Raw genomic sequence first — 16,706 nt, 5'->3', positions numbered from 1 at the left:
ATGTGCTCATACTGTTTTTTTTAATTGATAAGTTCTTTAGGGCTGGTCTCCTTTTTGGATTTTCCGTGACAAGTATGAAGGGTCCTTGATTTTGGTTTGGGCTGTAGGTGAAACTTGGTTGCAACTTCTTCCACTCCTAAAATACTTTGCCATTACAGAAGATGATTTGCTGTCCTCATTACGAATTTGAGAACCTTTACTTTCTTGGCCTGTTTGAACTCTTGTGTATCTGCTTCCTTAAAGGGAGTATTTCTCATAAACTGAATGTCAAGTGGTGTGGCTTTACGTCCTTCATTGCGTCACGGGCCTCCCTCTTAACCCAAATTATTTGTCAGAGATACGTGGAAGTGTGAATGCCTTCACAAGTGAATTGATTGTATAGAATATTATGGCTGTCATGACTTTCCACACGTTTCTTTTTTATTTTCTATATGTCATATGCCTTTTCTCTGCATACTATGCCTCTACAGTTTGTCGTGCAGTACAGGAGTACTTCTGGATAATCTGATACGTGGTGATGGCATTCAAATTAAAAGAAAGATCTGGGAACTGTGTCATCAGCTGACATCTTGGCAATCGTATGTGTAGTGAAACAACAGGCCCTTAGAAGATTGTATCTGTATCATCCAGACTAATATCCTGAAGCAGATAAGAAGTTACAAGGTGAAATTGTAGCCCATTAAATCCAATGGGAATTTTTTGAGGATTTAAACTACAGTCTTTACCTTTAGATAATTACAACTAAGAAGAAGTAATCACGTGGAGAGATTGGCAAGTGCAGAATCTTGACAGCTGTGTGCATTTTTAGATTGTTAAAGATGTGTTTCTTTTTAGGGACACGTATATGTTCATTAGCAGAATAAATTGAAAGGCCTGAAAAATAGCGCTACTTTGCAATCCATTACATTCGAATTAGAAATGCAGTATCAAGAAGTTACCATCGAAAAATCATTGGAAAGTAAGTAAACTTTACAACAAAAAATAGTTGTGAGAGATGTAAATGATGGAGTAATAGCTTTTAGAAAAAAAGGAAAGAGGAAAATACCCTTCGTGTAAAACTCAGAAGGAGGGCCTGTATTCTGTGCCACTTGAAACAGTTGTATCCTAGCAATTCTAGGTAATAATAATAAACACCATGGAAGCTAAGATGTAGTAGTTAAATGAGCCATAAAAATGAAGAGTCCATAATTTGTATTGTATTGTGTCAGATAATCGGGTTAAAATAAACTAATGTTTGCACTTACTTGTATTTGGGAGAAAATGAAGTGTAGCTGTTTGAGTGGTGCTACATACATTCCATCCTGGAACAAAAATGACGTTGTTTTGACTGCGTTATTTCTGTATCCATGCAAACCATCCTCATCACTCTATCGTTCTTACCTCTTTAATGCAACCGGAGTTGTGTCATTTGAAATCAGTGGGTATAAGGCCCCTTGGAGAGACAAAGAGGAGCAGTGATTTGAAAAAATGAAATGCAGCAGTCAGAGTTAAGAAGAAAGGGCATTTTCCTGGTAAATGTTTTCCTAAATGGGAATTTTTCAGTGTGGTGTTTTGCTCGTGTATTTGGCAGTCACTTGGAATCAAGTGTAGACTTGTGCTGCATTGTGGGCTTGGCAATGACAATTTGTGTGTGTGTGGTGCTTTAGTTATATTAGCCCTGGAGGCAGAGTTAACACTTGCAGTGGGACAAGAGTATTTGCAGTCATCAGAGAACTTTGCAGTCAGCTTCAATAACATCACTCCATTTTTTTCACTTTTTTTTTAACATTTTTTTTGGCAGCAGAGCTCTTAGTAGAACCATCTGTCTTTCTATTAGTGTTTTTGAGTCCTGTTTTGAAGCTTCTTTGCTTGGCAAAGTCACTTTCATCCTTGGAAACCATTTAAAAAAAAGTTCTGTGGCTTTTTGCCGAAGAAGAGTACTATGCAAAAATTCCACACGGCTGTTCATTTTTGTTCTATAAGAATACAGTTACTTTGTCTTTGTCTTAAAAAAAAAACCACCACCAAAACCCCAAACAAAATAAACCAAAACTAAACACATGAAGAAAAGGCAGACATTGGGCAGTTGTAGGGTGACTGAGTGGGGCTAAGAAATCACATTTTAGATTTTTTTTTACTCCAGCAATCCAGGTAAAAGTACGTATGTTTTCTAGTTAACAGGATCAGAACACAAAAGAGAATAGTGAAGTAACAAAAACCAGATCAAGTTAGTTTAGTGAGTGGAGCTACATCTACTCTAGCTTCAGTCCCAATCTTAATCTCCCACTGCAAGACTTTCCATCAGCAGCACTCTTGAACTCCATCCTTGCAAACTGTTGTAGACCACAAAGATGCAGTCAGCACGCACACAGGCGTTGACAGGTCCTGGCATAAATGAAGGTACCTTACCAAATTTCGTATCACGCTTCTGCCTTGTAACAGTGTTGGGTGAACTGAGACGTATCCTGGGTGTTCAGGAGATTAGATTAAAATAAAATGAAGTCAAGATGCTCTAGTCTGAACTGTGGCAACGAAGGAGCTGGCACAGGTTCTCTTTTGCCAATTCTGCTACACAGGCGGTAATGAAGGGAGCAACAACTTCTTGTATCTCTGACCAAAAAAAGGTTGTCTATCAACACCCTAATTCTCCTTGCTTCTCAAGGCTACAGACCACAAACTAATTTTCAGTCTTTGATAATGTATCTGTACCTCGGATGCCTCAGCTTTACAATGCCATTAAAAATCTAGGTGACCGCTCTTAAAAAATGAGTTGGTCTCCCTTTAGTGACTGATCCGGTCAGTACAGTGGGGTTTTTTAATTAAAACCAGCCATTTAATTTTTTAATCTAGCAACCTTTTGTTTCTCATCTGTGTGAAATACAAAGATGATGTCCATTTCTAGCAATTAAAAATACTGACAGAACTGGGTAAAAGCAATAGTATTAGATGTAGTGCCATGGCCAACTTCCAGTTTTGATGACTAATTTCTGCATATCTTAAGTCCCCTGCAGTATCCACTTACAATATAATATTTTCCATTTCCTGACTTGCATGGTTGTGTAGAGTTGCTGTGCAAAGTTGAACAGCTAATACTTCAGACATAGCTGTGTTTTATTTGAGAATAAAGTGTACCAGCCTTTTTTCTTACCATCTCAGAGACTATCTTTTCACATGTACAAATAAGTGCATGTAAATGGGCAGATGATTAGTACCAACGGTGCTGTACACTACTTATGTGCATATTTTTACTTCTGTGTGTGTGTATCTGTGTTTGAGCTCTCTCAGGGTGAAAGCTACTCTCTGAGGCAGAGATAGTGTTACACAGGGCAACAAGCAGAAAAACCCACCCTGCAGTCAAAGAGACGTGAAGCATTATGGACTGGGAGGGGAATAATTAATAGGTATGTTAGTGGAATCTTTCCATTTATTTTGGATGAATGTAATTCATATGAAGTGCTTTGGTAGATAAGATGAGGCTGAACAGTTGATGCAACTGGAGCACCCCGTTACAGAGGAGCATATTCAAACCTGACCTCGCAGATCAGAAATAAGAGAAAGCACGTAAGCAGACATTTTCCCCAGAAAAAATTCCACCTTTGATTTTCCCTCTCCTGTTCAGCAGGTCCAGGGTCAGCTGCCTCCATTAATGATTCCCGTATTCCCTCCAGATCAACGAACCCTAGCAGCAGCTGCACAGCAAGGATTCCTTCTTCCTCCTGGTTTCAGCTACAAAGCGGGATGCAGTAAGTCCTGTAGATTTTTTTAGCTGGAAGTGGGCATAGGGCACAATTTCATGCCAATCTGTACAAAGGCTTCACCTCTCTCACCAGATGGACAAAGCCATTAACTTGCACAGATGAGTGTAAAATAGAGATTTAGTCGGTATCGTATGAGAAATGATTGTCAGAGAGAAAGTATGTGTTTCAACGTGACAGCAAAACATTTCACACGGCAAGTAGATTTGTGCACCTTCTTTCTGACAGATATTTTTGACAAGTGAACGTGCTCATGACCAGACAAACACACATACATCTGAAGAGAAGCTATTTGAAACTTCCCAATAAATTTCAGCACTGTTGTAAGAAAATATGTTTTTTTCCTGAAGCAGCCTGCTTACTATTTGTGAACTGAGGGCCTGTTCTCGTCTCTTTCTTCACACAGAACTCACATGAATCTCAGCGGGGGTTCTGCACAGAGATCAAAGATAGCATATGCCTTTCAGTTTGATGGGCTAACACAAACTAGGAGTATATTTATGAGAACCTAACACTAAAAAATATGGCATCTACTTTTTTAATCTTTGAAAGATTTGTATTGTTCTCTACACTCCCCAGATTTTTTTGGAAATTTTATTTAGGCCTTCTGTAGGATTTTATGTTCCTGTCAACAGGAATGTAATAAATACGAGTTAAGGAATAATCAAGGAACTCCATTTCCATGAACAGACTTAACTAGAGCTTGAATTTCTTAACTTGCTTTCATGCATTTGTGCTTGTATAACCCTTCTGACATCAGTTGCCTGCGGAGTTAGCTAGGACCGGCTTGTTCTACCGTTCTCTGTCTCTAGCATGGGTGTTTAGCTTTACCGTGTCCATGTCAGTGTCTCCATCTGTATCATTGACTAACTCATGAGTTCATCAGTTGTTTGGAGTTACTCAACACTTGCCACTGCAGCAATTTCATAAAACTAGAGCACAGAAAGATTCCTTTAGTTAAACTGGCTTAGCCCACAATTTCAGGTTTCTTTTCATTTCTGCAACATTGTAGATATCGTACTTGGACGTGACCTGAAATTTCTTTGGCCAGTAATCCCTTTTCCTAATATTTTACAGACTGGGACCACTACTGAAAATTATTGTCGAAAACACTTCACGTCCCACAGCAGCTGCAGTCGCAAAGCATAGGCTCATTCAGTTCTTCCCAGTGGTTTCACACTCCGTCTCTCTCAAATGGAAGAAGTAGTGATTCATGTTAGAGAACCTTTAACAGAAAGCCACACTGAATATGAATGCTACCATAACTGTAGGCCTGGAAAAGGTCAGCGAAGCAACCCGTTAGATATATCTGGCAGATTAAATTAGTTCCATGTTAATGAAGTCTGGTTTGGATAGAAAGAGTTGAGGTTGATTTTTTTCCCTTCTTTTTGCTGCATGTAAGACGGTTGTATAGTTCCTCACATCCATGAAATACATATGACATCGCATGTTTGTGTAACCTTGAAAATGAGAAAGAAAAAAGACCAAAGTTGCTGCTGCTCCTGGCAGTAAGGCTTGGAATTAACAGCATGCCAAGGTCTAGGACTGAGCAGAAGCCAGTGAAAAAAGACAGCTCTGTGTTTGGTGATTCCCTGGCATGTTTGACTGAATTTGACTGAGAAGCTGAGGAAGAGTGATAAGTAGTCTAAAGGATTTTTTCTTTTCACTCACAGTTTAGTGTAAATAAAAAAGCATATACTGATTTAGCTACACCTAGAATGCTTGTAGCAGTGCAAAATGTGGCTGCCTTAAAACTAGAACATGTTCACATCAAGTAATGTTTTTGACAGGCCATTAAAGCATGTTTCTCCCACTTTTCTGCTTGCCCTGCTTTGTATCGGTCCTCTTGGCAAAGAAGTGGTAGATTGTAAACCAAAGAGCTTTGGGTAAAATTTTCTAAAGCATGTGAGTGATTTAGGAGACTGAATCTTCATTTGAAGAGTGACAAAAGGTGCTGGGATCTACGTCTCAGGCACATTTAGCAAATGTTTGTACTGTAAACTACAGACTACAGTCACCTTGCTAGCTTGAACTGAGCTAAAGTGGATACCAGCATAGCACTGCAATGGAGAACGTACAGCAGATCAGTTTGCTCAGCTTCTTAGCATGCTAAATGCCTTTCACTGACTTTGCTTTTGGATGCAAGGCCTTCCTATGAACGTTTGAAGACCCCAGTACCAGCATCTTTACCTGACCGCCACTGTATGTTTTAAATTTGGCTTACGTACCTTGTGAACGTGGAACGTCACTTCTACATCTTCCCAGTCCTTTTGGAAAACCTGCCCTTTTTTCTGGACTGATAGCTTCTCAGAGTTATTTTGTATGGCTGATTGACGGGAATTCCCTAGTGATGATTCTGTTGTTTAGTGGCATTAACAACCCGCACATAGGGACGATAACAATCTCCGTGGGACAATTCAGTTCCAGTCACAGACAACAAAGAGCTGTGAAAGTTTTCATATACTGTTTCTCAATAAAGGGGAGATTTGAAAATTTGGCGGAGAAAGAAGAGGGAATTGTTGTGACAGCCAGTCTTCTTATCACTAACTGATGATGCGGAGTACCTTGATTATAGATATCCAGTTGGAGACACCTTCTGAGGGACATTTACACTGTTACGTGCCCTGCCCCTTTGAAAATTCAGATCTCCAAAGAGGGTCTCCGAATCAGCAGCGTGTCATCTAAGGCACCGCAGATTGCTAGTCAGTTGTGTTATTGGTCACACGTGATGACTGGGTTACTTGACAGCTTCTGTCTGCAGGCCGGGTAGCTGAGGAGATAACTGTCTCTGGTTACTCGTCACTGCACCTCTAACTTCTGACAAGCTTCTAACTTCTGGCCAAGCTTCTTGTTTAAGCACTCCCTGACTTGCTTCTGTCCAGGCTGGGATAGCAAGGACTTTCTGTTAAAATTGCTTAAACTGAGCTGGCTCATTCTAATGGAAACATGTAGGGAAGTGATTAAACAAGCAGCTTGGTCACAGTGGTAACCTTTGGCAGGAGGCTGTGACTGGAGATGGTGGCCTCTTCAGCCAGCACAGCTGCAGCTGGAAGAGAATGTATGATCAAGCCTCGATGTCAGTGAAAGAGAAAAAATGGTGAAAACCAAGTTATACTGCTATTTTTCTTTCATTCAGCTGAGATAATGAAACCAAACTAACTTACTCAGTGCTTTCTGATTCACCTGTCTATGTTAGAGCAACAGAGGGTCAAATGTGTGTCTCCTAGGGGTTGCAGAGAGTATATGTGGTAGGGTTCCTCAGCCAGTGCTTCCCAATGGACTAATGACTTATCCAGAGAGAGACTGTGGAAAGGCACAGCACTGTTTTCTCTACATGTAATTTCTTTTCTGAGGATTTGACTGAAGATAACACAAAAATAGTCATAACAGTCCATAGCAGGGGTCCATTTAGTTTCCTCTCATGGCAGATACCTGAAGAAGAGAAGAACAGGTACTGATACTTTATCCACCTGTACTTTTTCAGGTTCCAGCAGCTTGGGACTTCACTGATGGCATCACTGCATGAGACCTGTTCTGTCTGCTATTGAGAACAATACAACAATGCAAAAAGAATACAACAATATCAATCTCTAATATGTGCAGAGCAAATTATTCACTTATACTTCTCCAAATATTTTGCAAAATTGGGTAAATACAGGGAGGAAGGGGGTAAATATTTTCTCCATGGTTACGTGGCAGGGCATGGTCTTTGGCTTCCAGTTTGATGTAGTGAATTTCCTTTTCTTTCTTTTTCTCCATAGCAGATCATGCTTGGGAGTGGCTTGGTTTTTCATTTTGTTTTGTTTTTTCAACAGATGGTTTGCATTACATAAGGGACAATTTACACAAGTTGACACTTCCCCTTTTTTCTCTATGGCATATTGTGTGGTGGTAAAGTTGGCAGAGAAAAAGGGAAGAACTTCTATTAGGATTACATTTCTATTTGAGAAAAAGATTCAGAATCTGTGGTTTCAGATGATTTTTAACCTCCATACCTAGATATAATTGCATGGTGTGTAAAATATTTCATATTATTATTTACAACCCAAGGATTTTTTTTCTTGTAAGAAAAATAATTTGGCAGTGCATGACGGACTATATTGTCCACAATTAGCAAGAAGAATACTGGTTACCTACTTATTTGCTGCATACCTGGTTATCCATTCACTGTGTGCTATTTGGAATTTAAGTATTTTGATTTTTATGCAAACCTCTTAATATGTACTTTATTACATGCATAATATGCAATATTTATATTGATGTATAATGCAAATCTCTTTATAAAGAGTTGATGTTCCAAAGTGGGGTATTAACTTAGGTAGTGACCAGTGGCATGAGCAGACATCAGGGTTTAACCCCCGTATCCTAAGTATCTGAATTGTTTTTAGCAGCAGGTGAGCGCCTTCTGTTTCAGCTGATTTGGAAACCAGAGAGAGCCTGATTATTGCAAATCCCAAACTGTGGCAAAGCTTCTCCCACATTTCGGCTACGCAGATTGGCTGAGGTCATTTAACCCTTCTGCTTCTATTCTCAGCCAGCATTCCTGAACCGTATCAGTTGTTACTACTGCTGTTACCAGTTCAGCTCCAGTTGTGTTACTTGATAGATAACATACACGGCTCCCAGCATTTTAGCAATGGCGAGTGAAATGTCAGCTTTGCTGAGGTCTGAGGAGCTGTTGCTGTTGACTTCACTGAAGTCAGATTTCACACCAGATGATACAGATCTGCTAGGGCCACTCTTAGAAATAATTAGAATTTATTTAGAGCTAATTAATATTTGTGAAGCGCTTTGTAAGTATAAAACCAGTGTAAGTGTTAGAAGAAGTTTTGCAATGTGCACTTTAAAGACTGCATGCTTCCTCCTCAGAGGAGACTGCTCAGTAGTCATAGGTAGTGCAATCCTTTTATTACTGCACATATGTATAGATTTGTATGTGGAATAGTAAGGCATGATTGTCTCTCCTGGATAAGCGATAATAAAGGGAATGAAATAAAGATTTGGAAAAGCAAAAGGGGCTTCTGGGGACCTGTTTACAGAAAAGGCAGATGGAGATAGGCTGAGAACAGTGGTGGATTGGGTATTCTTCCACCAACGTAAGTAGCAGAGTGCAACAGGGCAGGATGCTTCTCCGTGCTGCTTCTGTGGTGCTACATTTGCAGCACTGTCTACAATTAGCTTTCCACTAAAAGACACAGAATAGCCCAAACTCTGTGAAGAAGGCGAGTCCTCCACAGGTAAAGGTGCTAGGTAAGATTCATTTTGGAAACTGCACTCCGTCGCTTCTTTAAGCGTTCAATGGTCACATTAAAAAGGAAGTGATACGTTAACTAGCCACTTATGGTGGTGCGGTATGTTGTATCAGTCCTGAGGTTTTTCAGTAGGATTGAAGCTGTGGAATTCCAGATAGTTTCTTCTCTGGAGGATTGTACGGATTTCCATATACGGAATATATACATACTATATGGAGATATCTAGGATTTGTTTGCTTTTCTCAGGAAACAACATTTACTAAGTCTGTATTTCTGAAAGTGGGATTGACCCCAAATATATTTTCCAGGTTATTCACAAATTCTCAAGAAAGCTTCTAGGTAGCCTTTTATTTGCCGAGATTTTTCTTATTTTTATGGAAATATGCCAAATTTTGGAAACAAGAATTGTTTTTCTTTCCTCATTCCTGCTCTCCCCTGTGGATAATTTTGTTGTAATCATATTGTGTTCCCAGTTAGATGTTATCAACACGAGGTTTTCTGAAAGCACTTTAATCACTGTTTCAGCAATATCCAATTAGGGGGGAAAAATCTGAATATACAATAGGTACATTGTATGTGTCTTACATATCAGCTCGTTGCTACTGGAAGTGTTGCACACAAAGTTATTGATGAAATATCTAATTACCTTCTAAAATCGGCAAAAACGTATGAGATGAACAAGCCAAGCCTAATAAAATTTAAATATGCTGAATTTACTGTTCATCTATATTCTGAACAATAATTCTGATGTCCAATAAAAATGAAACTATCAGTTAATTGGTTCCTTGTACAGTACAATAAAATTAATGTTTAGGAGTTAAATACCATAAACTTCCTCAGGGAAATTTGCTGATGTATCTCTGTTTTTTAGTCAGTCACATGTTTCATTGTTTAATGGAGTATCATGTGAACTGTCTTATAATTTTTCTTGTGCTCAGTGTCCATGTGTCTGGCTTCTAAAGAGGCTGAGCGTTAATTTCTGATTTAACAGTGTCAGCTATATCAGCTGACATACAGGTCACCAACAATCACTAAATCACAAGAAAAAAATATTGACATTGCTATGCTTTTATCCGAATAACAAAAATAGGAACCATGTGTTGTGAGGACCACATACTGTAGCTTCTTTATAAAGATGCTAGTCATCCTTCAGGGCTACTGTTTATGCCTTGGAAAAGAATGAGCATATGACTAAACCCTCATGTTCCCCCCAGGATAAGAAAAGAGTAATAGCATTGTGGATAGAAACAGCAAGGAGGAATTTTTGGTAACAACTTTGCCTTTTAGCATACATGAGAATGTGTCACTTCTGTAATGCTGCAAATGCAATGGAAGGCATCAAAACTGCAAAAAATAACAGCACAACTAAAGACTATTTCTAACTGAAAGAATCCCATAGCCCCTGATCTATGTGTGGCTTCTCACAATAATGCTAATAAAACCAAAAGAGACAAACAAAATAATGGGGTCCTCTGATAACAGACTGATAGTTTCAGTTCAGTTTCTAGGCCATAAAAGATGTCTGGTGTTATAGCATTATTATCCATAGTTTGGCAATCAAATAAAAGTCTCAATTTTTAAATTCATGAGCATGTACAAACCTCTGTGGAAATACATGGGCTTTCCTTGGTACTCAGAGATTTTGAATAACTTTCATTTATTCAACAGGTATATAAAAAAAAAGATGGGCACCCTGAAAATCGTAGGATTATTCTGGTTAGAAGGGATCTCAGAAGGTCTGTAGTCCAACCTCTTCCTCCAGACAGGGTCATCTAGGAGATAAGACCAGGTTACTCAGGGCGTTACACAGGGTTTGAAAACCTCCAAGGACAGAGACTGCACAACCCTGTTTTGGCAGCCTGTTTCAGTGTCTGGCTGTCCTCATGGGGAAAATCTGATCCTCTCTTGATTCGCTTTATGGACATTGGCTCTTGTCCTCCTCACTGCCATGAGGAGCCTGGCCCTGTCTTGTTGATCACCTCCTCATAGGAACTGGAAGGCTGCTCTTAGGTCCTTCCAAAGCCATCCCTTCTGTAGACCGAATTGTTTCTCTGAAATACAAAATAGGCTAATTCCTCGTTGGCAGCACTCAATAAATGCCATCCAGAACTATACTCAGAGAAAATCAGGGAACCAGTTTGGGTTTCTTTTTGGAAGCCACTGGTGGTATCTTCTTCATACTCTTTTTCTTATTTATCTAAATCCCTACTGCCTAGAGCCAGCTGTCTGGGTACACTGCTCGTGTCTTGCACAGCCTTCTGTTAGTCTTACTACATGTCCACCATCACACCAAAAAAACTAAAGGAAAATGGTGATAAGGATGAGAGTGAGCGAGTGGTGAGAAGAGATGCAGTGGCTTACCTGTCAGTTAGCCATCAGCTGTGATTTTTCGTTATAAATATACTTAAGCGATAAATTGAGTGTAAAATTACTGTGGCATTTTCTAGAGCTGTCAAAAATGGGGGAAAGATAACGTAGAATTCCTTTTCATTCAACAGAATCTACCATAAGGAAATGTTTATTCTGGTATTTTTCATGGAATTCAGCATTCTGGTTTTGGAAATTATAAATTAAGAATTTGTTTTTCTTTCCTACTCTTCATATTCTTTACACTATTTTCTTTTTTTCTTCTTCTTCCACGACCTCCAACTTTTTTCACTTGCTCTCCCTGAAAGACAGGTAAGAGGAAAACAAGAAGTTTTAAAAAAATCATAGGAAATAAAACCCCTTCTTCTCCTGTTCTGGTGTCATTTTTTTAAAAAGAAGAAAATTTCAGGAAAAAACCCTGAGAGTTCTATTGTTTCATATAATCAGGTTCAACTTAAGAATCCTGTCAAAACATTATAATTTAACATTAGCATGTAACTTGATTTATATAGCAAGTAAGACAATTGTGCCTGCTCTGAAGAGCTTGCAACCTGTCAGGAGACAAGACAAGACACTAGGGGGGATTGCACCATGAAGGAGAATAAATGAGATGAGTGACAGAAATAGGAATACAAAAAACATCTTATGAGTTTAGGTGAATGGTGCAACACACATAATGGTAGCTCGTATGCTTGCTTTCCTCATTTTAAAAAAAGTCTTAGTGTTTTTTAACTTAGTAAATTCCTTAGATGGAATTTTGCAAGACATATCCATGGTTTAAGTGCCACTGTTGTATTTCCACAAGTACACAATCATTTCAAATCCATGAACTTGATAGCTAGTCAGTTGAAAACCGAGTTCCTAAACACACAGGGTTTATTATTTTGCGTTTGCGGACAGGATGTCCACTTGGCTCTGCACCAAATCTTACTTTTGCGAAAAGTGCTTTCAATGGAGGATGATAGAGAAAGTTCATAGAATGAGTGGTTTAGAAGTGAATATACTTCATGAAAAATCCTCTTGTAAGAAAGATCTTGGAAGATTATTTTGGGCAAGGATGAAGGTGTGATTTGAAATTGAAAGAAATTGCAGTGCATAAATTATCAGGAAAGAGGTTCTGGGTATGTTTGTGGAAGACGGACCAAAAGGAGAGTAGAGAAATAAAGAATTGGCACAGAGTTGAAGGTTCAGCCTTGCCTTCTTTCTTCCCTGAGCCACTGGTGTTCTCCTTTGCTCCCAGTGTGCACCAACACCTCTGATATACCCCAGCAGCTCCCCCAGGCTGACGCATCCCATTCACTGCTCTAAGTGCTGTAGCACCAGTACATATGTCCTTCTGTGCTCTTCTCATCTAGTCAGTCTTGAATAGTTCTGTTCTTCAAAGTGATGTCACCAAATAGCTGGGAAATAACTATATATTAGAGACAAATATGTCAGCTAATGAAATAATTTTTACCTTGTTGTTAAAGATAATAATCCCATCCTTTGACTTACTCCAGATTTTACCCTGTAGTGTACTAAAGAAAAGCGGCAACAACAGAAAAACAACTAAACTTCTCTCTGATGCTTTGTTTGTAAGGAAGGTCCACTCATAATGAGAAGAGATGGTTGGTACATGAAAGGAATGCACAAAATGTATTCTCTGTAGCTGAAAGATGCAGCGAGGTACACTCCTGCCTGTGTGCGTTAGTGGATCCACAGTGATTTTTGTGAATTGTAATGTAATGTAGTTGTTTGAGAATTTATTGGTGTTATCAATGATGCGAACTTGTGAATGGCTTGGCAAATATCTATTTCTAATAACTGTATATCTTGCCTCACATTCCTGAAACGTTTCCAGAGCTTGGGAAAAAAATTTAGTGACCTTTAAAGTCTAAAAACAAGATATTTACTGAAGAAGTAATGAAATAGTTAAGACATGCATTTCCCAGACTGCAGAATTAACTAGAACTGCTTCAGTCTGATATGGAAGTAGATTTAAGGACAGTGGAAAGACAGAGTCATGTTCTAGAGTAACAGCAAAAAGCGAGCAGGTCCAGATTTGTCAGAGGAGACCTGAGGCCTTCATTATTATTTAGCGGGGTGGCAGCTGCTCCTGCAGTATGTGATGCAAGCATGGAAGTGCTTGGCCTGCTCATTGACACAGGTCTGGATCCTTCCTTGGGAAGGATGCTGCCTGACGAGTTGCCTGTGTGTTTTGATCTTGGCTCTTCCACTGGCCTGTTTTGTGACCCAGGGCATTGCACGGTGCTGGGGCACACTCCTCTCTCTTTCATGGTTTGCCTCTGGTGGACGGTGAGCTCCTCCAGACAGAGGCCATCATTTGTTAGACGTTTGTACCAGGGCAAAGACAGTGGATGGCTGTCCCCGATGGTGTCTCTGCTCGTTATAGTGCCTTCCTCCACCTTCCTGGCTGCTACCGTGTCTGTACCATGGGAGAAGTGATGTGAATGTACTGTGTATGAGTAGCACTTGTGAAAGAATTGCAGCACAGGCAGGGTATGCTTTTCTTCATGAAAAGAATTGCTAAGCCCCCGAGACAAGCACAAGATAGCAGAGGGTATTTACAAAGGCATAATGAAGGAAAGATTCATAATAGATTACAGACGCCTTTCAGATTTGTTTTGTTGGTTTTGTTTCTTAGAAATACTTTGGAGCACTGGAAAAATGTAAAACCGTTTAAAGAGTGAACTAACAAAAAAGCAACCTAGTAAACAGGAGAGCCTAGCTCTGCACAGCTAGAATCTGTTTTTACGATGAGTTTGAGCTTTGTCCTTAGAATTCTGAAAACCTATGTTAGCCTGTATTGATGTAGTAGTCGCTTGCTAGCATGGTCTCCTGAAGAGTCCCAGAGGCATGACCTACATCACCAAAGCCAGTGGTCGTGACCACGCACGTGGCCATGGGGGCTTTAGTGTGTTATTCTCTCAGAAGCATCTCCTTGATATATCTACCCAACGAACCGTAAAAGGTAGGACTTGCCACAGCAGATCAGGGTATGAGAATGTGCCTGACTGTTTAGGGAGGTGAGAACAGCGGGATTTATGAGTTAGCATGAGGTTGTGGGAAGATGGGCTCGGGCTTATATGTGTGTGTGGAGAGAAGAGGGATGTGGGACAGTGCACTGAAGTTAATCTTTTAATATCTATGTTGTCATATAAATCATTGTAACTAAGAAGCTTTAATGGGCTGTACAATCAACATTCTAGTGAGAAACTTTTCCCGCGTTCTTTTCTTTGCAGTTGAGAAATTAATAATTCTGTATTAATTAATACTGGAATACAGCCTTTGAGCTGCTAGTGGTGTGGAAGCAGCTAAACACCACTGATTCTGAGTCTTTGACCATGGTCTCTTTCTTCTTTGTGTCTTCGTATGTTTAAGGGCCATTGTTTGCGTCACAGGCTAAACTCCCCAGAAAATTTCAAGTCAGAGAAATGTTTCGTTCAGTCCGTGATATGAAATGGAAAGTGGATGCTTCAGTTAAAGCAAAGGAAAATGGGAAAATATGAAACAATGGCATCCTCTGGGGGAAAGAAAATCCAAGCAAGTCAGGAAATCTGTTGCCCATTGACAATAAATAAATAAATAGAGAAGTTGTGGCCTGGTGCTGGTGCAAAGGCATTTGTGAGCTGGGATGCCTGGGTGAACCTTTGGATTCCCATTGCTTGGCTGCCCAGCCTTGAAAGACTGTGAGGTTTCAATCAGCAAAGCATTATTTAAGATGTTCTTAAATATAAGCAGGCACGCTTTTTGAAGTGAAGTATCTGTTAAGATGCTTTGCCAGCCCAGTTTTTTTCTGGCCCTCCATTTCTAAAAGTTAGGGTATTTCTTAACAGGAGGTCAAAATGCTTGAATGAAAAGATCTTTGTAAGAAGGTTGCATTATAAAAGGGAAGAATAAACATTAGCAGCTTTCTTGAATGTGTATACACCAACACAGCTTATTTCTAACATTTAAAAAATATGAGGTGAATTTCCTTTGTTTTCTGTTTCCTGTAACTTAGGCTTGATACCATTATAAACTCTAATTTGATAATAACTAGCAATGACTCTACGGAACAGCCTGCATTGCCTTCCTAATTTGTCTTTTTTTCCCCCAGTTCGCTCAAAAAAGCACGATAAAGGAGGAAAACTTTTAAGCTACCTCTCTAATGAAACGTGCAGGAACATTTAGGTAGATTGTCCTGATAGTGTTCTGCCTTTTCCAGACTCTCATTTCAGGTGGCTGTTCTAATCCTGCAGAAATCATGCTCGCTTCCAGAACACAGGGACATACAGAAGTGCTCTGGTGATCCTTGTTTGAGTGGAAAGTGCTTAAACATTTTATCATTTGGAGAGGCAATATAGAATCATAGAATCATAGAATGGTAAGGGTTGGAAGGAACCTTAAAGATCGTCTGGTACCAACCCCGCTGCCATGAGCAGGGACATCTTCCACTAGACCAGGTTGCTCAGAGCTCCATCCAGTATAATGCCTTTAATGTTTTTTATTATTTTTTGCCAGTTTTCTTAATAGTTTTGTTGATGGTCTAGTGTAAAGTTTATTTGAACAGATCAGATATGTAAGGCATGACCAAAAGTGAGAGCTGCGTAGTGTTAAAACATGCCTGTGTCCATCTTGATTTTTGCCATCTCAGGTAGTTTTCCTTTATAAAGACCTGCAACTTTTTCTTAAACCTTGACTGGGTCCCTTTATCTCGTTCAGCATGGCGCAGTTCTTACTAAAACTGAAGTAGTTTTCCCTCGGAAGCAAAACTGATTCACAAGTGATGAAGTGGAGCTGGCGCAGGGATTTCAGAGACTTGTATCGGATTTACTGAACTTCACATGCTTTTTCTTGTAGGATCAAACCCTGAACCTAAAGCGAGATTTTTTTCCTCACCTAAAAGAAAACACATTAGTCAAGGGAGTGCCATTTCTGATCTGTGTGAGGCTCAGTTTACTAACAGTGAGCAGAGTTTGGTTAACTTCATATTCTGGACAAGCTTGTAAATTTGTCCCCTTCTAATGCTGCGATCTTATCAAGGTTGTACTGTTTTCCTTTTCTTCTCCTCCACCCCCACCTTCTTTCTTTCCTTTTTTTTTTTTTTGCTTCTGATCAATGTGTACTTTTTTTTCCATTTCCCTAAATACATCATGAAAAAGGATGAGGTTTCCGCCTTAATTGCTTGTGCCTTTTATTCACATTCCTCTCTCAGCCAGAATTGTGAAAAGAGTGTTAGTAAAAGGCTGCACAATAGAGCTTTTCATTAGGCCTCAACAAGGCACACAAAAGAAGGCTTTTGGAAAGAGTGAATGCAGGACTTTAATTTGCAGGTGGAGAGTAGATAAAAGGTGCTGACGCCTCTATTATT

General features: G+C 39.6%; 1 protein-coding gene across 11 annotated transcripts in view; it reads left to right on the top strand.

The window, feature by feature from the left end:
* Positions 1-16,706, top strand: part of SOX5 (SRY-box transcription factor 5) — a 649,868-nt gene that overhangs the window by 543,830 nt on the left and 89,332 nt on the right. For 8 of the 11 annotated variants that reach the window (XM_075439940.1, XM_075439932.1, XM_075439927.1 and 5 more), the window contains one exon: positions 3,599-3,722. In XM_075439940.1, the coding sequence (XP_075296055.1) occupies positions 3,599-3,722 (124 nt within the window). The remainder of the gene's footprint in view (positions 1-3,598; positions 3,723-16,706) is intronic. The other 3 variants (XM_075439996.1, XM_075439979.1, XM_075439955.1) reach the window with 1 other exon arrangement.

The sequence above is a fragment of the Opisthocomus hoazin genome, chromosome 1, assembly GCF_030867145.1.
Source record: "Opisthocomus hoazin isolate bOpiHoa1 chromosome 1, bOpiHoa1.hap1, whole genome shotgun sequence".
Lineage (NCBI taxonomy): Eukaryota > Metazoa > Chordata > Aves > Opisthocomiformes > Opisthocomidae > Opisthocomus > Opisthocomus hoazin.
Note: the sequence above shows the minus strand (reverse complement) of the source record. Positions and strands in the feature narration are given on the sequence as shown.